The 23,262-nt window shown below is 38.4% G+C and overlaps 2 protein-coding genes across 2 annotated transcripts; one reads left to right on the top strand and one right to left on the bottom strand.

Annotated features, from left to right (window-relative positions):
* Positions 1 to 749: 749 nt before the first annotated feature.
* LOC138890292 (uncharacterized) lies at positions 750 to 1,289 on the bottom strand. The gene has a single exon (XM_070173667.1). It carries the CDS (start codon positions 1,287 to 1,289, stop codon positions 750 to 752), a length of 540 nt encoding a protein of 179 aa, XP_070029768.1.
* Positions 1,290 to 15,579: 14,290 nt separating this feature from the next.
* On the top strand, positions 15,580 to 22,585 carry LOC104237648 (xylulose kinase 2-like). Its single transcript, XM_009791829.2, has 11 exons — positions 15,580 to 15,731; positions 16,047 to 16,704; positions 16,919 to 17,007; positions 17,560 to 17,624; positions 18,243 to 18,298; positions 18,866 to 18,986; positions 19,071 to 19,145; positions 19,232 to 19,285; positions 20,072 to 20,166; positions 20,280 to 20,454; positions 21,996 to 22,585. The coding sequence occupies exons 1-11, from the start codon at positions 15,673 to 15,675 to the stop codon at positions 22,226 to 22,228; spliced, it is 1,680 nt and encodes a 559-aa protein (XP_009790131.1). The 5' UTR covers positions 15,580 to 15,672; the 3' UTR covers positions 22,229 to 22,585.
* Positions 22,586 to 23,262: the final 677 nt, after the last annotated feature.

Genomic DNA, 23,262 nt, shown 5'->3' with positions numbered 1-23,262 from the left:
GTTGATGTGCGGATTGTGGTACGGTACACCAATAGGGCAAAGGGTAACTTCTCGTGCCATTGTTTGTGATCTTCTACCATCTTCCTCAGTATCTTCTTGATGTTCTTGTTGGCAGCTTCCACAGCTCCGTTCATTTGAGGCATGTATGCTGTAGAGTTTTTGTGCTTGATTTTGAAGGTTTCACACATGGCTTTCATTAGATCACTATTGAGATTTGTGGCATTATCAGTGATGATGGACTCAGGAACCCCGAATCGACAAACAATACAATCTCTGATAAAATTTGCAAAGACTTTCTTGGTTAGAGCTTTGTAAGATGCAGCTTCCACCCATTTTGTGAAGTAATCGATGGCCACTAAAATGAACTAGTGCCCGTTTGAAGCAGTGGGCTCGATTGGACCGATGACACCCATTCCCCATGCAGCAAAAGGCCAAGGTGCACTTGTTGCATTGAGTTCATTTGGTGGTACCTTTATCATGTCTGCATGTATCTAGCATTGGTGGCATATCTGGATATACCAGATGCAGTCTGTTTCCATGGTCATCCAAAAATATCCTACTATGAGTATCTTTTTGGCTAGAACAAAACCGTTCATATGTGCTCCGCAAGTTCCGGCATGTATATCCTCAAGCAATCTGGAAGCCTCCCTTGCATCAACACACCTTAACAATCCTAGATCAAAAGTTCTTCTATACAGGGTTCCTCCGCTTTGGAAGAAGTGATTGGACAGCCTCCACAGTGTGAATTTTTAAGTATGGTTCGCCTGTTCTGGGTATTCTCCTTTTGCCAAATATTCCTTGATGTTGTGGAACCAAGGTTTTCTGTCTATTTCTTCTTCAACATGAATGCAATAAGCCAGCTGATTATGGATTTTTGCCGGGATGGGATCGATGAAATTCTTATCTAGATGTCGTATCATTGATGACAAGGTGGCTAGTGCGTCTGCGAACTCGTTCTGGACTCTTGGAATATGTTTGAATTCTATCTTTGTAAACCTCTTCATCAATTCTTGCACATGATACAAGCATAGTAGTATCTTGGTGTTTTTCGTGGCCCATTCTCCTTGAACCTGATGTACTAGAAGATCTGAATCGCCAATTACCAGCAACTCTTGTATGTTCATATCGATGGCCAAATTGAGCCCCATGATGCAAGCCTCATATTTTGTCATATTGTTGGTGCACGGAAACCTAAGCTTTGCAGATACCGGGTAATATTGACCTGTTTCTGATACCAAAACTGCTCCAATACCCACTCCTTTGAAGTTTGCAGCCCCGTCGAAGAACATTCTTCATCCAACATAGGCTTCAGCAATGTCCTCTCCTACGAATGACACTTCTTCGTAAGGAAAATATGTTTTGAATGGTTTGTATTCTCCTCCCATAGGATTTTCAGCAAGATAGTATGACAATACTTGTCCTTTGACTGCCTTCTGAGTTACATAGATAATATCGAACTCACTTAACAATATCTGCCACTTGGCTAACTTCCTGATTGGCATGGGCTTCTAAAAGATGTACTTCAGAGGGTCCATCCTGGATATGAGGTATGTGGTATAGGCACAAAAGTAATGCCTCAATTTCTGAGTTTTCCATGTCAAAGCATAGCAAGTGCGTTCTAGTAGAGAATACCCTGCTTCGTAAGGTGTGAACTTCTTACTCAAGTAATATATAGCTTGCTTCTTTCTTCCCGTCTCATCATGTTATCCAAAAACACATCCAAAAGCCCTATCTAATACGGACAGATAGAGTAGCAAAGGTCTTCTGGGTTTTGGAGGGACTAGGACTGGTGGCATGGACAAGTATTCCTTAATTTTGTCAAAAGCCCTTTGACAATCTTCAGTCCAACTGGTTTCAGCATACTTTTTCAACATTTTAAAGATGGGTTCACATATAACTGTGGATTGTGATATGAAGCGGCTGATGTAGTTAAGATGTCCTAGGAAGCTCATCACGTCCTTTTTGCTCTTCGGTGGTGGTAACTCTTAGATAGTCTTAACTTTGGACGGGTTCAACTCGATTCCTCAGCGGCTGACAATGAATCATAATAATTTTCCTGTAGGAACCCCGAATGCACATTTTGCGGGGTTCAATTTTAAATTAGACCTTCTTAGCTTGTCAAAGAACTTCCTCAAGTCTGCCATGTGATCTGTGACTCTCTTGGATTTGATGATGACGTCGTTAACATACACCTCTATTTCCCTGTGTATCATATCATAGAAGATGGTCGTCATGGCTCTCATGTAGGTAGCCCCAGCATTATTTAGACCGAATGGCATCATTTTGTAGCAGTACACTCCCCATGGTATAATGAAGGGTGTTTTCTCTACGTCTTCTTCGTCCATCCAAATCTTATGATAACCCGCGAAGCAATATACAAAGGATTGGAGTTTATGTTTTGCGCAATTGTCGATCAGAATGTGTATATTTGGCAGTGGAAAATCATCATTGGGACTCGCTCTATTTAAATCCCGATAGTCAACACACACCCTTACTTTTTAATCTTTCTTCGGAACTGGTACAATGTTGGCTAGCCAGGTTGGGTACTCAACTACCCTTAGGACTTTGGCTTTGATCTGCTTAGTGACTTCTTCCTTGATCTTTAGGCTCATGTCTGCTTTGAACTTTCTGAGTTTCCGTTTCACCGGCGGACACATTGGATTGGTAGGCAACTTATGAGCCACTATAGATGTGCTCAGGCCAGTCATGTCATCATATGACCATGCAAAAATATCCTCATATTCTTTCAAGAAACAAGTGTATTCTTCCTTTTCTGACGGTGATAGGTGAATGCTTATGCGAGTCTCTATGATGGTTTCGGAATTTCCCAAACTGATTGCCTCGGTTTCGTCCAGATTGGACTTAGTTTTGTTCTCAAAATTCTCAACTTCCCTGACAACTTCCTCAGGTATTTCGTCCTCTTCATCTAAGTCACTATCCTTATATTGTATTATCTCATTACATGTCACAGTCATTGGTTCATCAGGAAAAGTAATAATAATGATGTAGAATAAAAAATATAAAAGATAATAATGAATACTAAATAACAATGCATTATTAAATTTTGAAAATATCCAAAACAGGTACGGCTCAATGACTTGAGCAATTATTTCGAAACAAAATGCGTCTTTAAAACAAAATACTAAAAATATCTCAAATGCATAGCATGGCTATTAAAACAAGTCAGGTTAATTGCCAAGCTACCCAGGAACTCGGCAGGCCGAGGATGGTGTGGCAGTCCAATTCTTGAGAACAACTCCTTTCTCCACGGTCTGAATAGTGAGGTCTTCTTCCTCCTCCTCCTCAACTATCACATTACAATCCATATTCTCGTCTTCTAAAAACAAGTTCCTCAACCCAGCCAAAGCTTCCTCCTCTACGGATCCCCATATTGTATCGGTCTGGTGAAAAGTATGACTCAGGTGTGGCACTGGCTTCTCGAGAGGGTAATAAGGACCACTCCATGGTGGCGACTAATCATTATATTCTTGCCAGGTGTACAGATATCCCATCCCGAAAGTTGTGCCGTAACGCTTCAACTATAAAAGTTTGGTAATGCCCTGGAGTTTCTTCCCAAGCCTTTTACCCGGTTCATAACCAAACAATGCCAGTATGCTTTCTATTTTGTTACTCCACTACTTATCCTTATCAATTGCGTTGACATGCTCAATGCGGTGATAAGTTTCTCCACCCAGTCTTCTTCTATTCTCGATAACTGGGATAGTTTGACTGGTGTAAATGGGGTTACTTCCATCTCCGTGAATAATTACCTCCTGATGTTTCCATTCAAACTTCACGGTCTAGTGTAGCGTAGAAGCTACAGCTCCAGGAGCATATATCCAAGGTCGTCCCAATAGAAGATTGTATGTAGCTGATATATCTAATACTTGGAACTCAACATCGAACCAAGTCGGGCCCATCTGCAGACAAAGTTTAATCTCCACAATTGTGGCCCTCTGAGACCCATCAAATGCCTTCACGTTTATACTCCCTACTCGTATCTCACGGAAATCTTTGCCCAACCTTTTCAGAGTAGTCAATGAACAAATGTTGAGGCTTGATCCCCCATCTATTAAGACTTTGTCGATGAATTTGTCCTCAAATTGTACCGTGATATGCAGTTCCCTATTGTAACTCAATCCTTCGAGAGAAGGTGGGTGTGGCCCCCATGGAGGACAAGATGTGGGAAGCAAGACTCAGATGGTTCGGGCACATTCAGAGGAGGAACACTGATGCACCGGTGAGAAGGTGTGAACGACTGGCGGTGGTGGGTACGAGGAGAGGTAGAGGGAGACCTAAGAAGTATTGGGGAGAGGTGATCAGGCAGGATATGGCGCGACTTAGGGTTACTGAGGACATGGCCCTAAACAGGGAATTGTGGAGATCGAGCATTAAGGTTGTAGGTTAGGGGAAATTGTGATGTCTTTTTTACAGCGCACTAGAGTGAGACTAGCCAGTTAGGAATTAGTCTTAGGATGCTATTGATCAACTACTGATGATGGGCTTTATCTTCTGTGTATTAATACCTTACATCTTTCTCATATTTCCTATATCTCTTATATTGCTGTTACTTTGTTTTTTATGGAATTTATGTTATGTTATGGATTTTACGGTATTTTATGTTGTTTTATTATGAGTCTATTGATAGTACTAATATAGTGTCTCTTGTTGCCTCTTTGAGCCGAGGGTCTCCTGGAAACAACCTCTCTGCCCCTCGGGGTAGAGGTAAGGTCTGCGTACATATTACCCTCCCCAGACCCCACTTGTGGGATTACACTGGGTTGTTGTTGTTGTTGTGGTTGTTCATCCTCGTTGAATGTGATCTTGTGACTCTCCAGTACTTGCCCTACCATGTTGGCCATCTCTCCACTGGTGATGTTGTTGGGTGCATAAGCTTCATTTAACACCTTCATCATAGCACTCATATGCGCTACAGAATTTTGCAATAGCAACGAGATGGATATCTGGGTGGGAGTCTTGTTCAAATGATCGACGACAGAGTATTCTGTTGCCTATACTTTCCTCCAAAGATCGTCTGGTCCAGTTTTAATGATGGGTTATTTGGTAGCAGCTTCCATGCTTGTTCCTCCCAAGTTTTCGGGTATATAGATCCTTCCAGTTCTGGTCACCCCCTGTGCGACACTAGATTCTTCCATTTTTTCCTTTCCGTTTCTCTTAGCTTCGGTACGTAATCCCAGGGTATGGCGTTGGACTTGAAAGGAGGTGTGGGTTCTACTGTCACAGTGAAGGGTGAGGATACTTCTACTTTAAACGGAGTTGGTGCAATTGCAAGTGTTGTTACTTTAATTTCGAACGGGACTGATGCGGCTACTTCAACTTCAAATGGCAGCTGTATCTGTACCACAATAGGAGTGAGTGTGACTGTAGGTTTAGGGTCATCACCTTCCCAAATAAGCCCAATTAACCCCTCAGGATCCCATTCTTCATCAGTTTCTATTACATTTACCCTTTTTCCCCTATGATCTGGGAGGGAATTATTGCGGACATTTGGCATGGCTTCCTTTGCTTATATGACTTTTGTATCAATCAGGGTTTGAATCTAATCTTTCAGGGTGCGGAATTCATCGATAATATGCCCTTTCATGCTAGAATGGTATGCACAGGTTTTGTTTGGGTTGACCCACTAGGAGGAGTTTTCCATTGCAATAGCAAGAATGGGAGTGATATATTCGGCAAACTTCAATCTTTCATATAGTTGGTCAATGGGTTCAGCAATAGAGGTATATTGTCTGGGCAGCCTATGATCACAATTGGGTCTGGGTTTTTGATAGTTTTGACGGGTTGGAGGTGATTGGTAATAGGCTGGCTAGGTGTTATAAGTATGATAGACGGTAGCGGGTTGAGAATATCTGGGAGGTGAGGGTTGGTATGTAGGTGGAGGTGTTTGGTATGTGAGTGGAGATTTTGGACCTTGGGCCATCATTACCTCCCCTACTTCTTTCTTCTTTGATATACCCTCTGACTGCAATGCTTTGTTCGTGGCCTACAATGCCTCAAAATTGGTCACCACCCCATTTTTTATCCCTTCTTCAATCCTTTCTCCGAGTTTGATGATGTCGGAGAACTTGTGATTTTCGATGACCATTAACCTTTCATAGTATTGGGGATCCTAGGCCCTGACGAAGAATTTGTTCATCTGCTCTTCCTCTGATGTCGGCCTGGCTTTTGCAGCTTCTAACCTCCATCGAGTAGCATACTCGCGGAAAGTCTCTGTTGGTTTCTTTTTTAGATTCTATATGTAGAAGACATCCGATGCATTCTCTGTGTTAAACCTGAATCGATCCATGAAGTCCGACGTCATACTTACCCAATTAACCCATTTCTTGGGATTCTGACTTATATACCAAAATAGGGCATCTCCAGTGAGACTCCTCATGAATAGCTTCATGCGAAACCTTTCATCTTTTCTAACACCCACGAGCTTATCATAGGATGTTCTCAAATGTACTTTCGGGTCACCCGTTCCATCAAACATTTTGAACTTAGGAGGTTTGTAACCCTCCGGCTGAATGCACAGATCCTCATAATTCTGACATTCAATTCCTTTGCCTCCTTCAATACCCTGGACTTGGCTCGTGAGCTTCTTGAGCTCTTCGGCCATGTTCTTAATGAGCAGGTCCTTCTCGGCAAATTCTGGAGCGTATGATGTTGGTTGAGTAGAGTGAGGTAAGGTTTCCACGTATATGGAATTGTTTTGGTGGGTGCTAGTGGTTGGAGTGTAGTGGTGATCATTAGTGGAGTTTTGCGGATTAGGGATAGGTTGCGGGATATTCTGGGGAGTATGGTAAGTGGTTTGGGGGTATTGGGTAGGAAGATGTTGGTGCTGAGGGGGAGTAGGTATTGGTGGAGGATTAGGATTTTGGGGAGGAGTTACGTATTTATGGGGTGTGGAAGGATTTTGTGGACGTTGGCTTGGTGTGTTTTGAGGAGGTGCTGGGCTTTTAACATTTTGTTGGTTGACGTCTGGGACATTTAGGGTGAGGGAGAGGTTTGCCAAGTTGCGAACCTACTCAAGTTCTACTTGAAACTCCAGTATTGTCTGTTCCAATTATAGGACCAAACCATTCTAGGCCGGAGTACTCCAACCATCTGATATTTCAATATTCTCAGCATTTTCTTTTCGGATACCACTGAGATCATCCATCTTAGCCTTTCCTTTGCGTTTTGGATTACTCAGAGGAGGAGGAGGTGGATGGCATCTAGATCTGGTGTGATATGCTGATAATGCCAGTATGTGCGAACCAACCTTGGCAATGGGAATTCTGAAACACATATTACAGGATTTAAACACATATTGCGAAAACGTAAATTCACGTCCTAATTTGGGGAACCTCGTTGTGCCCGAGGTAGGCCTAACAACAAATAGATTTGGGGAGATTTAATGCTGATAAATAGCTCATTTCATTAATGTAATAAATAGGACGAACCTAAAAAAGATAATAAATAAATGAGTTATTAATGCCATTTGCCTTATTACATTTGAATTCCAAAATGACACAAAATAGATAAACCTAATCTACTTGGTCCTGAAGGGACCTTCTCCATATTTGGACCTCTTTGCTCCATCAATCAGATTCCCCAGGTCGTGCATATCCAGTAGTAGGTATGTCCTTGCTAGATGTCCTCCTTCGTTTCCCTCTGCATTATGACAATCTACGACCATTTTCCTCATCTTCCCTTCCAGCTCCATTAGACCCTGCTCCAAGTACTCCAACCTTTCTGCCGACCTTGTAGCCATTTCTTTCCACTCATTGATTGATTCCATTTATAACCATGAGGGATAGAAGAACACATGACCGGCGTGATATCGATCTAGCTCGATGGTATCCTTTTTCACGATAACCTTCAAGTGCCACATGTGATGGGCCTCACATTTGTATGGAATGGTGTCACCCTGAAAATCGGCTCTGTAATGACTCATTTTGGAGAATCATGGTATGACTTGTTTTCTACAAGCTTGCCTCATAACCTTGATAGGAATATAGGGATATATTCCCCCAACCCAATCAACACTAAATGCGGAACGTCCTTGGATCTGATGATGAATTCATCGAAAGGGAACCACTCGAACATCCAATGAACCTGGTCCTCAGTCAAATTGTTGAAAAATTGTGCCCATTCTGTGGCATTCTCCGGTTGTGCAAATCTATCTGGGATAAAGGTGGAAAGCGATGTGATTGTTCCATGGTCTTCCTGGAAACTCCTGGCGGTATTGACCCCTCAAAAGATGTTCTAACAGCCAATCTGCAGTAACAAGTTACACCCCTCAAAATGTTTGAATCCCTTCTTGCAACGATCCAGAGCCCGGTATATGTCTGCTACGATCATCGGGATAATAGTATAGGTTTGTCCCTCAATTCCCTCCATTAAAGCTCTGGTTACCATGGCCAATCTGGTGTGAATTCTATCCACTTGGCTTGGGAACAATATCATACCCAGAAAGCAGACGATGAATGCAAAAACCCTGTGATGAGTCCATCCTAGGGAAGTGATGGAGAATTCATCACGAAAGATACGGTAAGATTTGTTGTGTCTGTATCGTTCATAGAGGAAGTCAAAGGGTATATAAGACTTCTTCAGGCACTAGCAGTCCTTATTCTTTCTCAGGCCCATCATTTTCAGAAATCCCCTGGTATTGCGGTTTTCTGGTACTAGTAAACAAGGACTATCCAATGGTAATCCAGCGAACCCTCCAATTTCCTCCAGGAGAGGAGTCATTTCTATGTCACCAAAATGGAATACAGCTCTTTCTCCGTCCCAGAACATAATAGCAGCTTCGATTAACATGTTATTTGGTTGGATGTCCAATAAAGAAGGTAAATTTTCAAGAACCCTTTTCACGTGATTTTTATCGCTTGGCGAAAGATTTTCCCACCAGTCCAACAACAGCGATGGTATACTTCGGACCATACCGAGCTTGGGGACTTCGTGCCTCATTTTCTACAAAATAAATAGAGTTAAACCCTTGCCCCCTCCGGATTCGACTACTTACACATTAACGATTAGCATGTCGGCATTATATCTCCAAATAATGCACATATCGTGATTGCGTCCATTCGGATTATGTAAATCCCGGTAGACTTTGGACAAGGCTTTCTTAGGGGGTTATTATGTGGACAATATAGTAACCCTGGCTAGGTTTGACCATGATGCATGTACAGTTATTTATCAGAGCAAGGTTTCTATAGAAGTCTAGACTGGTACCCTCAAACAGACAACTTGAGGGGGAAAGACACGGAACCGTCGACTGTACCACTGATCGACTAGTTTTACCGCAAATAAGCCTTTCCGAATTTAAAGGGTGATTTTAGGAAGAGCGCAGACACTCATCAAATGCCGCTATAGTATTAATGTGCATGAATGGAATATGATGTTGAGCATGGAGTTATGCAAAAGAAAATAACATGTTGTCAAGTATTTGCATGATGAATAATGATAAAATGCGGTATTGTAATAATTGTAAAGACATTTAAGAAAAGAAAAATAAGAAGACAAGTCAGTTTCCATAGTAAAAGTGATAAAGCAGGGGAAGGAAATCATAAATGAATAAGGATAGGCAAATAAATCCACATAGAATGGGAATGGGTGTGCAAGTATTAACGGAATAATAAAGACATGCTTAAAGACTAATTCACAGACAAGTTCGTTATGGTAAGAGCCTAAAGATATCCCCAGCAGAGTCGTCATACTGTCGCGCCCCTTTTTTCTTGCAAAATCGGGTTTCGACATTTTGGGACAACTCCTTTCCTTTTGGGATGGGGTAAGAAATTTGAAGAGTCGTCACCTAATGGATTAAGGTGCATTAGGGCACCTAGAACGGTTAACTCATATTACTAGTTTACATCACCGGAGATCGGGTAAGAGCTCGAAATTACCTTGAGGGAAAGGTGTTAGGCACCCCTCGAGATCCACAATGGTGGGTCCTGGCCGAACTTAAATTAAGCGAATTAGTCTTATGGGAAAATAAAACAATTTAGACAAATAGATATTACTTTAAAACAGGAATTAAAAGGGTCCTAGGTTTTTTAGCCTACAGGATCATTTTCATGCAATACTTGGTAACTTTCTCTAAGTTGGGGTGCTACACATATCATTAACGCACAGATCATCATTTCCTTTACTACCCAATTACTATCTTTCAGATGTTACCTAAGCGCTCTAGTAGCTTCTAATGCGTACCTTATGCGTGCACTACCCGCCTCTTACTTATGGTCCTGGAGGTATTTAGGACCTTTATTTTGGATAGTTCTAGACTTACCTATGTGGCTTAAAATGGGAAAAACCTAGGTGATAGACAAAAATCAGATAGGACTATCAGATAGGGAACAAATAAGGGCTCGTGTTAACCTCCACAAATAGACACAAAATGCACGCAATTAAATAGACAACTCTATTGGTTTAGGATCCTACAGGCAGGATGTCTAGATGAGCAGAAAAGAACATAAGAAAGCAACTTATTAAAACGAGCATTGGGACCTACGCTTGCCTACTGATTTGATTAAGTTCTGAATCTGGGCATGTTTCAAGCAGCACGAGATGACAGTTTTGTGGCCCAGGATTCTTAGTAAACCTACAGGTTTGCCTAAACAGAATCCTATAGGCATGATATCATGATATCTAAAGGTTGATTAAAGACTTATAACATGATTTCTAAGCGAATTACTGATTTTTAACTCATGAAAACAGATTTCATCTCTTTAGATCCTATAGGCATGCTTTCTAATTTGCAGAATTAATTAACTCTTATAGACATGATTTCTAAGTGTCTAAACTGATTCCTTTTATTCCTATAGGCATGGTATCTAAGTTGAAACTGATTTTTACCTCCTATAGGCATGATATCTATTAATCATATATGGGCAGAATTTTAATCACGTCGTCAGGAAAAGATTATTATTCAAACAGATAGAATCATATAGGCATGGTCACTAATGCATGTAAGTTAAAATGTGCATGGATCCTATGTACATGATTTCTAATGTAAGGGACCTATAAACAGGATATCTAACATGCGAGTGAAATACAGAACAAAGCAATCAGAAAATCTAGGCATGATCTCTAAACAAGTAGTAACATTCACATAATCACCAATGAACCTATAGGCGGGATTTCTACCCGAGTTTCAAACAAAGATATAGAAAAAAAAACAGCTTTCACTAATAAACCCCATATCTGTTTATTACAGAGATTATTACATCCCAGAATGAATAAATTACATAACAGTATCCATTACACTATAGGGAGCCTTAGCAGGCCCAATATAAACCTGGGAACCAGGCCTTCAAACGTACCAACTTTGAAGCATGATGGTAGTCCATCCATAGCACATAAAATTAGGTTTTTGATGTGTCAAAGTTCCCCAAAGGCCTCAGGGACCCCGGGCAATGCTCACACCAGGACCACACTCAAAGAAACAGTTCATGAAAAGATTGGAAGACCGACCCTAATGTGTCAGAGTTCATAGGAGTCTCAAGGACCCGAGGCAGTGCTCACATTGGGGGTGGTAGGAACCTAAATAACTAAGAGTAGAAGTTTGAAAACCAGTATATAGAGGGTAAGGGGGAACATGTTTAGAAATCAGCACATACATAATAGTAACAGAACTGCACTAGAGAACAAAAAAAACTCATGTCCAGCATATAGTTCAACTAAGTTGATATTTGTTCAGACTAGATACTCATACCAGCATTTAAAGTAATCATAAAAGCAAAGATACTTGAACTAACATACAAAATTAACCACACATTACATGCTTACAGTATCTAACAATAGTCAGAATGGGGAACATATAGCTGAATTGGACAGGGTTTCACATTATTGAAAGTAACTTAGTCTAGCATTATCACTAAGTGGGATCATGTAGTCATATAGAAAACAGAAGCATGCTGAAAATTTAAATAGACTAATCGAATAAGGCATACAGAACAGAATAGAATAATAGGGGTTAAGGCATACCAGTTGAGAAGAAAGAAAGTAAAGATGCAATAGTAGTTATGTTCCAGAATAATTTGGCCTTGGCTTTCAGCCGACCAAATAATAGCCACTTAGTACAGAGATCAGAACAGGAGCAAGAGAGAGAGCTTAAGTTTTATAGTGAGAATAGGAGAGTTCGAGTGTCTTTCTAAAGGGGAAAGGGGAAGGGTTTTTATAGCATACAATAAAGTAAAACAAATAAGGTAATGAACCAATCACACACAAATAAGGTATGACAATCAATTAACAGTCAGTTAAGGTCAGCATGAATCAATTAAGAGGACAAATTCAAATAAGTACCACTTAGTTTAAGGAAAATCTCACACGGAATCAATCAGTGTCTGAGAATGAGGTTAAATAAAGTAAGAATTCATTCCACAATCAATTAAGAGTCATAACACAAATCAGCCAGTAGTACGAGTACACAAATAAGGTAAGATCGAGTAAGAACTTAATAAGAAAATACGGGTACTAAATTCAAAATCCAATTGAGGCAAGTAAATTAATTAACACTTTAATTAACAGAGCTAAGGTAAACGGGCAAGACTAGATAGGCAGAATCAGTAAGAAAGGTGAAATAAGAATTGGAACCCTAATTTTAGGGTAGTAAGATCAGTCAGAATAGTCAAAGGAGGATAACATGCATATAGACAGCTATAGGAAAATAAGAATCATAACAGGTCTGAGTCCTAATGTTAGGGAATATAAGCTGGTCAGCAGATTCCCAAAAAACGCAGTAGAGTGTATATAGTCGAGCATAAGAGAACATTAAAGGAGATACTAAACAAAAATAGAAATAGGACAGATCTTAAAAGATCTGAGCCCTAACTTTAGAGTAAATTAAAAACAGTACGAAAATCACAGGAGATTGCACATAATTTTTAAGAAGATATTCAACCATAAATGGAACTAGAACAGATCTTAAAGATCTGAGCCCTAGTTTTTAGGAAAGATAAATTAGACAGAACTTTTAATGAAAAAGTCGTAAAGAAAATAGACATGCGGTTAGATTTTAACAAAAATAAGAACAAAATTAAACAAGTCTTTAAAGATTTGAATCCTAATTTTAAGGGTAAACACGGAATCAAAAGAATCTTAGAGATTCGTACCCAAAAAGGTGAAGAATGAACGTATATGAGAAAAGGGAGGAGAGTTCGAACCAGATTTGGTCCGAAAATGAAGAGATTAGCTTTCCATGTTAGGCAAGCTGCTAAGTTATACCATAATCGAGTAGTCAGTAGCGAGATGAGACCAATAAGGTAAGAAAATCGTTGGGGGATTCCATATCTGGGTTAGATCAAAGGGAAAATGAAGTTACGTCGCTAGGATTTCAGAAGAGGAGAAGGAGAGAGCATTTAGGGGCGGCGGGTTTGGGGTTATGAGAGATTAGGGTTAGGGAGTTAAGTTTGAAGGAGTGTGAGGAATTTGGGTTGTTGATCTTGGAGATCAACGGTCAGGATGTGAAGAGGGATTGGGTCGGGTTGATTAATGGGCGTTGGTTTGGGTTGGGGTTATTGGGCTTATAGGGTATTGGGCTATCGGGTAGGTCCGAAAAAATTAATAAAAGGGGCTATATTTTAAATACCCATTTAATTTAATAAAAAAATTTTATAAAATAATTTATAAATGATAAAAATATCATTTGTGCATGAAAATAATTTAAACTAATTACTTAATATTGTAAAAATATAAAAATTTATTTTTCATGTAAATAATGTAATTATGCATATATGGGCTATTATTACAAAATTATTGCAATTGTAGCCTAAAGATACAAATATAATTATGCACAAAATGATTGAAGCTTAATATGCTAAAATCAAATAATAAATTATTATAAATTATTTGTGATGCAATTAGTAATTATTTAAATAATAAAATGCTGGAATAAATTAATTAAAATTCTTTTAAAAATACATAAATTTATGAAAAAATATTGGTTGATATTCATGCACTATTTTGAAAGTATATATGCATTTTAAAAATATATGAGGGAAAAATTGGGTATCAACAGTTCGCGAAGAACAAATCTTCGCACCAGAAACTAACAATTTTGTCTGACACGAAAATGGGCATAACTCTCCCATACGACATCGAAATTTGACGAGTCTTGTTGCTATGGTTCCATGATTACGATACAGATCTAATGGTTCAATCTAATTACAAATCAAAGGTCGTTTACTCAATATAGTTCCCTTTATACCCAAAGAAACGATGCTGAAACATCAAATAAGAGCGCGATACAACCCAAACACCTCTGAAACACACCCTAGGCCCCCGGGACCCCGTCCAATCACACAAACCAGTCTCATAATGTAACACGGACCTTCTCGAGGCCTCAAATCACATCAAACAATATCAAAATTATGAATCGCACCCCAATTCAAGCTTAATGAACTTTAGAACTTCCAACTTCCACATTCGATGCCGAAACCTATCAAATCACGTTTGATTGACCTCAAATTTTGCACACAAGTCACATTTGACATTACAGACCTACTCCAACTTCCGGAAACGGAATCCCACCCCGATATCAAAAAGTCCACTTTCGGTCAAAATCCTCAAAAACCTTTAAAATTTCTAACTTTCGCCAAATGACCCCAAAATGACCTACGGACTTCTGAATCCACTTCCGGACACGCTCCCAGTACCAGAATCACCATACGGAGCTATTCCTAGACTCGAAATCCCAAACGGACATCGATAACATTGAAATGCACTTCAATTCAAATTTATGAAATTCTTCCAAAATGCTAACTTCCACAATATGTGCTGAAACGCTCCCGGGTCATCCAAAACCCGATCCGGACATACACCCAAGTCCAAAATCACCATACGAACATGTTGGAACCTTCAAATCCCGATTCCGAGATCGTTTACTCAAAATCCAATCTTAGTCAGAATCTTCCAACTTAAAGCTTCCGAAATGAGAATTATCTTTTCAAATCAACTCCGAACTTCTCGAATTTCAATTCCGACCACGCTAACAACTCGTAATACCTGAAGTGTAGCTGCTCGTGGCCTCAAACCGCCGAACGACGTGCTAGATCTCAAAACGACCGGTCGGGTCGTTACAACATATATTATATGTTGAATCCTCTTTACTTTTTTTGTGTGTTTGATTTTTTATATTTTAATATCCCTTAATGAAAATCTTGACTCCGTTACTGCATGTATTTCAAGTCATTATTTGAGTATTTTGTGATATTTAGATCCCGATAATATGATATTTCAAGTAATTTTAGTCTCTTTTATCAATATGTTGTCACAAAGATTATCTAACTTATGAGCCTTTCAATTCGTAAAGATTGCATTACATTAACCGTGAGAGAAAATATTCCAAGAGTTTTACTAATTTCAAAATTGTAAAATGACAAGGTTTGTAATAAATAAAATAACTAAGGATCGTTTTGTTACAAACTTACAAGGATCTAATTAATATGAGATTATTTCTTCGATTGGTTGACCTAAGTAGAAATAAAGTAGGACACAAATTTGATAAGTATCCTAGTCAGATATTACCACTTTCACAGTAATCACCATCTCTATTTAAATTCGAAAATATTGTATCTTTATCTAAATCAAACCATAATCATTACCTCGTACTATAAAGGGATCCCAAATTTCATTATTGGATTTTAGAAAAAAGATTTTTATACAGCCTGTTTCCCTGTTTCGATGGCGGATTCCTCACTCCCACAAGATGCTCTTTTCCTCGGCTTTGACAGTTCTACTCAGTAAGTACCTAACTCAGTAATCATCTATATGCTGTTTTGTATTTTCTCGACTGATTTTAATATTCACAAAATCTTTGATAGTCTTATTGATTGATCATGTAGTAGTGGCTTTTTTTTCTCTTTTCAATTTAGCATATTGAATGTATATCATTCTTGATTTGTTCATTTTGCTCAATTTTGGTTAATTCTCTTAGGTTTCTGAATTTTTCTGTAATGGCATAAGTTTATTATTAACTGGGTTTTTGGGATTTCATGAAAAATAATTTAATTAGGGCATGTATGATAACCTTTATTTTTGTGTGTGTGGATTATCAGGTCATTGAAGGCTACTGTGCTTGATGCCAATCTGAATATTGTGGCTGCAGAATTAATTAATTTTGATTCTGAATTATCACATTACAAAACTGAAGGTGGTGTTTATCGTGACCCATTAGTAAATGGCAGAATTGTTTCACCCACATTGATGTGGATAGAAGCATTTGAATTGATCCTTCAGAGACTCGAGAAATCATCAAAATTGGATTTTGGTAAGATTGTTGCTGTTTCAGGTAGTGGACAGCAACATGGTAGTGTGTACTGGAAGAATGGGAGTGCCGCGATTTTATCATCTCTAGATTCTAAGAAATCATTGGTTGAGCAACTAAATGATGCTTTTTCGACGAAGGAATCTCCTATATGGATGGACAGCAGCACGACAGAACAATGCAAGGCGATTGAGGAAGCTGTTGGTGGGGCAATGGAGTTGTCTAGACTTACTGGTTCTTGTGCATATGAGAGATTTACTGGTCCACAGATACGTCGATTGTTTGAGACACAACCGGAAGTGTATCATAATACTGAGAGAATCTCCCTTGTTAGCTCCTTTATGGCATCTTTGCTTATTGGGGGATATGCCAGCATTGATCACACTGATGGTGCAGGGATGAACTTGATGGATATTAAGCTGAGAGCGTGGTCCGAAACCGTTTTGAAGGTATTCTGCTTTATAATAAGAACTACTGAGCAGCTCTAAATAAATCTAATCCTTTTGTAATATCTTTTAGAATTATTATTTTGTTCTTGTTGTTGTAGTTCTTGGTGAGTATTGTGTTAGTGAAGAAGTGCTTATTTTTTTTTTTTCATTGTTAGAGTTTGGATGAATCTTAATGATGTTGTCTGGTTAATTTGATCTTTACTTGGTTCTCCAGGCCACAGCTCCTGGTTTGAAGGAAAAACTTGGAAAATTAGCTCCTGCACATGCTGTTGCTGGACCTATAGCTTCCTATTTTGTGGAGAGGTAGAGACCGTTATATGTTTTCCTTGCATTAACTCAGTTTCATCCGAAGAAATTTAAAGTGTTTTTTTCCCGTTCTGGCCAATATTCTTGAGCTAAATCAGTGGGTGTTAATGGGAGGATTCATGTTAAGCTCCTTTGTGTCCTTACCCAGGAAGTCACTATTAATGATCATTGATATTCGGATCTTCCCAATGGAGATTACAAATGATGACGAGTTTTCATTATACCATTACTGTATCCCATAGTTTCTATTCTTTATTCATACACTTGATAATGATCAGATAACAAGCACAAATTGGGATGGTTAGTGGATAGCGGGAGAGGGGATTAGTAGATTTTAATCATCCATTCAATATAATGTCTCTATTGCCCTCTTCTCTAGCCTTGCTGGTGAAGTGGTTAGAGAGGTACTACGGTACGAAACGTGTAGCTGGGTTCACATTTCACAATGTGTTACACGAAAATCTGTGTGCTCTTTTTTAGATGTTAGAACAGATACTTTCCCTTGTATTTGCTATCTGAGAGTTAAATCTTCCATAAACCTACTTTCAGGTATCACTTCAACAAAGACTGTTTGATCATTCAATGGTCTGGAGATAATCCCAACAGCTTGGCAGGTGAGAGGATCTTTGCTCAGGATTCTATGCATGTTTCTGATAGATACTTTTCTCAAACTTCTGCTTGCTATTTGGTCATCGCATTAGGATGTTCACTTATATAGTTATATGCAAAAGCAGCACACTGCCAGGTGGTTTTGATTCTCATATCTATGTATATATGACAAACTTATGAAGGCCCAATTCAATAATATTTTCGTGCCAACTCAACATCCTAACTTTTCTCTGTCAAAGTTGATGGGGCTGGGACTGAGTCTTGAGTTACTCAAGTGTGGACGTAAAATAGAATGCTCTGATGTATTAGAATTGAGATCTGGTCATCATCTAGTTTTTAGGCTTCAGATATCGTTCAATTATCTTAGAGCTTAAGGTGGAATCTCATAAACATGCACTCGCGAACGGGTTTTGATGTATGATAATATTGATAATCCTTGACACATAATTTCGCATATGAGTAGGTCCAAAAATTGGTGTAGTTAGCTGTTTTAGAACTAAATCTTTTTTTTTGTGATTTGTGGTTCTGCCTTTGGGCGATAATAGTTTTCATGTATGTCAACCTAATAGTTATATTAGCTCATAGTTTACAATGTCCTGATTACTTGGCTTTCTGATGTTCAGGGTTGACATTAAATACTCCAGGAGATCTGGCAATTAGTCTTGGCACTAGTGATACAGTAAGTCAGTTTTTCTTTTCCATTTGTTTTTGTTGTTGTTAGTGTTGCACTTTCACTTTAACACCGTAAAAAGGGGTGCACTGCTTTTTTTTGTTTCTTTATGTTATAATAGTTCACTTTTTTATAAATATGATGCAAATAGACCAACAAAATCAGCTAATCACAAATCTCCAAATGAAGGCATGAAGGCCAAACAATGTTGGCGACACTAGACTTCATCATACATTCTTCTAGCTAATGGACTAAAATCATGACCTATGTATATTGTCCTTCTGTCATAACAACCTGGACTTACTACTTCTTGAGATGAGGGTGATCTGGACTTATACGGGGATTCATTAAGCTTGTTAAACACATGATCAAGCGGAAAAAAATTGCTTGCTTCAAGAAAGAGAATAGTCAATCCTGTTAGTATGGACTTTCTTCTGCAGAGAAGAGAGAAGAAATGAAGTGTGGATTCCAAATATTACAGCCTACTGTTCTGTAACATGATGCTGAGAATTTATTTTATCAACAATTTCAGCTAAATATGCCTGTCCATTATGCCTTTTTGTTTTTATTTTAAAGGTTTTTGGAATAACTAAGGATCACAATCCAAGCTTGGAAGGGCATGTTTTCCCTAATCCCGTGGATACTGAAAGCTACATGGTAATGTTGTGCTATAAGAATGGATCACTAGCTCGTGAAGGTAAAATATTGATATCGGCAGATAGTGGAAAAGGATTTAATACCTACAGTTGATTTTATTAAGTATGAACCATATCCTTGGCAGATATACGCAATCTTTATGCTGAAAAATCCTGGGATGTTTTCAACAAACATCTGCAGCAAACGCCTCCACTAAACGGTTAGTAAAGCACTAATGCACCTATATACTATTTTTTCTATCTTTTTTCTTTCTTGGATTTGAAAGGATTCTGATATCTAATGCAGGTGGTAGATTAGGCTTTTACTATAAGGATTTTGAGATACTGCCACCCCTCCCAGGTAAGTTCTTTTGGTATTTGATATTCTTGTTTTTATCTAAGTTGAGAATGAGGTACTTGTCGTGCTGGCATTTCTCCAAAAGTTGTATTCGTCTTTTTGCTATGGGAAAACTTGGGGTCTCTCTATTTATTACTGTTTGATAGTTCCACATTTGATTGAGGGTGAGAAGTTGAATACTTTGGCTGGCATCCCTACTCTCTATCTGGTGCCAGCAAAGGGGGGAAGGGGCTTTATTCTTGGCCTTCAGTGCATTGACCTCCTTTATTTTTATTAGAGTAAAGCTTGAGTTGCACAGTAGATGATGAAAAGTTCTTGAAAATTAGAGCTTGAACATGCTTAGGACGATGCAGGAGTTCGAGAAATAAATACCTTGATCAATGCCGAAATGGGGGTGAATATATGTATATAAACTTGTCTATATTTGTGTGTCTGGGAATTTAACCAGTTTTGCATTGACAGGTTATGCATATCACACTATCTCTGCTAAATGAGTTCTAGATTTAAAATTGAAAAGAACAGCCTTTATATGCGTCTAAAGAGAATATACTGTCAAAAAAAAAGTGAAGAATGGCAGAGGTTTATGATAAACCAATTAGTTTGCGTTGAAATAACACATGGACAGGTTGAGGCCCTCAAAACATCATGTGGACATCCTCAGTTTGTTAGAATTTAACCTTAAACATTTGATTTTTATATGTGTGAATGTGTCAAGTGCTCATGCATCTTGCTACTTCTTTTCATCAAAACTTATTAGTCGGCAATTCTAAGAAATAACTGTTCATGCAGTTGGTTTCCACCGCTATATCCTTGAGAACTTCAGGGGAGATTCTCTTGATGGAATAAAAGAGCATGAAGTGCAAGAATTTGATTCCCCTTCTGAGGTTAGACTTAAAATAGTTCTCATGCGAAGATAATTGCACGTTTTGTGCATAGATATCAAGTGGACGTGCAAGAAGAGGTAACTTACATTTATGAATCACATATTTATCTGCAGGTTCGAGCCATAGTAGAGGGACAGTTTCTTTCTAAGCGAGCTCATGCTGAAAGATTCGGAATGCCTTCTCCTCCAAAGCGAATAATTGCAACAGGAGGTGCTTCTGCAAATAGTTCCATTCTAAGCTTGATAGCTTCCATCTTTGGAAGTGATGTTTACACAGTTCAACAACCAGGTTAGTTAATCTCCTTGTTGTTTATTTTAACCTAAATACCTCATAGTTCTGCTGCTCGTGTAGCGGTCGCCTAGGTTGCTCAAACACGGGTATGGGTGTCCGATACGGGTGCGGCGGATCTAGAGATCAGATCCTTCGAGATGTAAATTCTAAGATTCGGGGATAGGGATCCTAGTATGGATACGGGTGCGGGGATCCGACTAAAATAATTCAAAAAAATAAAAATATAAAAATATCTCTAAATTATGAGATTTTGTGGAATGCTTACGTATAGCTTGTAATGTATGGATTTCTTTTTTATTCTCAAATTTTGGATAAGTAAAGGATTGATTTCCTAGATAAGGTATGCTATTTTCTTTATTTTTACCCTAGTTTTGGTTCTAAGTTCGGGAATCAAATTTTATCTCATCTCCAGTGTTTTAAAAGACGTGGGCGTTAGGTGAGGCTTTTTACATATGCCTCAGCAAGGCGTAAGTCTCGAGGCACGGGGCGTAAGCCCCATAGATATTTAATTTTTAATATTTTACAAAATAATATAATTACAGTAAAATTTTATAAACATGTAAAATTGCATAAAAATTGAAGAAAACTATAAATATGTGAAATATATATATATATATATATAGAGAGAGAGAGAGAGAGATAGATAGATAGATAGATAGATAGATAGATAGATAGATAGATAGATAGATAGATAGATGTGCTTCATCCCCATAAAAAATTAGTCAAAACAATCTATTATACGCTACTTACAAGTACGAGTAACTTGCATCGAAAAGAATAAAATTTTCTACATGGAGGAACAAAAATGATGACTAACCTGCAATTTGAACTTTAAATTTGCTGCTATGAAGGAGAATGGAGTTCTATTTGTATTTGTAAAAAAAAAATGAATATTCGTTTATTGGAAGATGTTAGCAGACTAGCGGCCAAGGGAAAGAATTGGGAAAGACCATGAATTAGGGCTTCAATCAATAAAAAAAGGTCTTGCCTTTTAAATTTAATATATTTCAGTTCCTTTTTAAAACTTTTGAGTAATTACAAGCCTACTTTTAAGATTTTGGGTATTATATGAAAGACTTATTCAACAAATTTTGTTTTTATTTGAAAAAGTCTCAGGGGCTTACGCCTTACTATAAAAATGCGCCTCAAACGCCCGGGCATATTGCTGGGCGTACGCTTCTTGAGACTTTCGCTTCATACCATCGCCTCGGGGCGTTTTTGGTGCGCCTCACCCCAGGGCTCGCCCCGAAAACGCCTTTTAAAACACTGCTCATCTCGAATTTTTCGTCTCGTGGTCAAAGTACCAAAAATTGTTTGACCAGATCCGGTACAAATCTCATATCCACATCCATACTAGTGTCACGTTGACATGGGTGCGGCACCTAAACTGCCGTGCCGGAGCAACTTAGGCGGTCACTATCCCTATCTAAGAACAACTACTGCTGCAATGACTTAATCAAGAATGACATGCGATGAATTCTCATCGACTCCTACTCTTGTTTACTGCTGGCTAATTTAAACACTGAGATGATTTACAGACTCGGCTTCACTTGGTGCTGCTTTGAGGGCTGCTCATGGTTGGTTGTGCAATAAGAAGGGTAATTTTGTGTCAATTTCATCCATGTACATGGACAATATGGACAAGACATCACTTAACTGCAAGCTCGCTGCGACAACAGGAGATCAAAAGCTTGTCGCCAAGTATGCTATGTTGATGAAGAAGAGAATCGAAATTGAGAATCGCCTTGTTAAAAAGCTGGGGCGTTTGTGATCTTGAGAGTTACCAAATCAGCAACCTCCAATAATTTGAGAGTAATAAAGATGTCAGATTATTTGACTCTTTGTTTTCCTTGATGAGAACATTCTTTTTCATTTTGGGGGTTGGGGAGGGGAGGGGAGGGGAGGGGGGGTTGCTATTTTCATCTTCTAGTTAAGAATAAGCCTATTCTCTGTGTAAACAAATTCGACAAGGCTATCAGATGATTGAATATCTGAATTCATGATGATTTGCGCCTAAGTTTTTCTAGTGATGGTATATAACTTATAACTAAAAGAATTGTAAGATAGGTGGGTTTGATGTTTTTTCTCATTTTTAATAAATGCACCCCAAAACTTATTCCCATCCTCATGGGAGATGTCTCTGTTAGTAGCTTGGGTAAATCGCGAAGGACTAGTAGGGCACGAATTGCTTCACAATCTTTTTTGAGAATTAGAAATTAGAATATGAGAAATCTATACATCCCTATTATAGGGTTCGTTTAGTCTTTTAATACACTGCTGTTAACAGTAACGTTGTTAACACAAGCTTATTTGATTTAGAAATACGCATGTCTAAAAATGAGTAATATAATAGGAGGGGTATGCAGTATATAGGAAAAAATTTGCTTTTTTGCATTGGCAAAATACGTTCTTTCCTTTTCATGTTTTCCTGCTCTTTGCCTAACACTTTCATCCCCTATTCCACTACTAATTAAGATATGTTAATTTGTGATTCGTGTAGTTGATATATATTTATATATAGTATATCCATTTAACCAAAAAAAAAAAAGTATAAATTAGTATGTCATACTTTCTAAAGAATCTTAAAGTCAAATTTCTTGTCTACCTAAAATGCTTTTAAATTATCTGTTTTCCTAGATCATACAAATTTAAATCTTAAAAATGTTAATTGCATTATTCTAACTTATCCAATTTAATTATCTCTTGTTTATCCAAAAGAATTATGAATACATTAGAAAAATTAGATTACTATATATATTAAAGTGTGATTGACAAGGATATTCTGTTGAAGTATTTCCCTTAATG

This window comes from Nicotiana sylvestris, chromosome 4 (genome assembly GCF_000393655.2).
Source record: "Nicotiana sylvestris chromosome 4, ASM39365v2, whole genome shotgun sequence".
Taxonomy (NCBI): domain Eukaryota; kingdom Viridiplantae; phylum Streptophyta; class Magnoliopsida; order Solanales; family Solanaceae; genus Nicotiana; species Nicotiana sylvestris.
Note: the sequence above shows the minus strand (reverse complement) of the source record. Positions and strands in the feature narration are given on the sequence as shown.

Coding starts and splice junctions, on each gene's coding strand:
- LOC138890292 (XM_070173667.1), bottom strand. CDS start 1,289: ATGTTCTTCGACGGGGCTGCAAACTTCAAAGGAGTGGGTATTGGAGCA.
- LOC104237648 (XM_009791829.2), top strand. CDS start 15,673: ATGGCGGATTCCTCACTCCCACAAGATGCTCTTTTCCTCGGCTTTGAC. Junction 18,299..18,865: donor GTCTTGGCACTAGTGATACA/GTAAGTCAGTTT, acceptor TTTATTTTAAAG/GTTTTTGGAATAACTAAGGA. Junction 20,167..20,279: donor AATTTGATTCCCCTTCTGAG/GTTAGACTTAAA, acceptor ATTTATCTGCAG/GTTCGAGCCATAGTAGAGGG.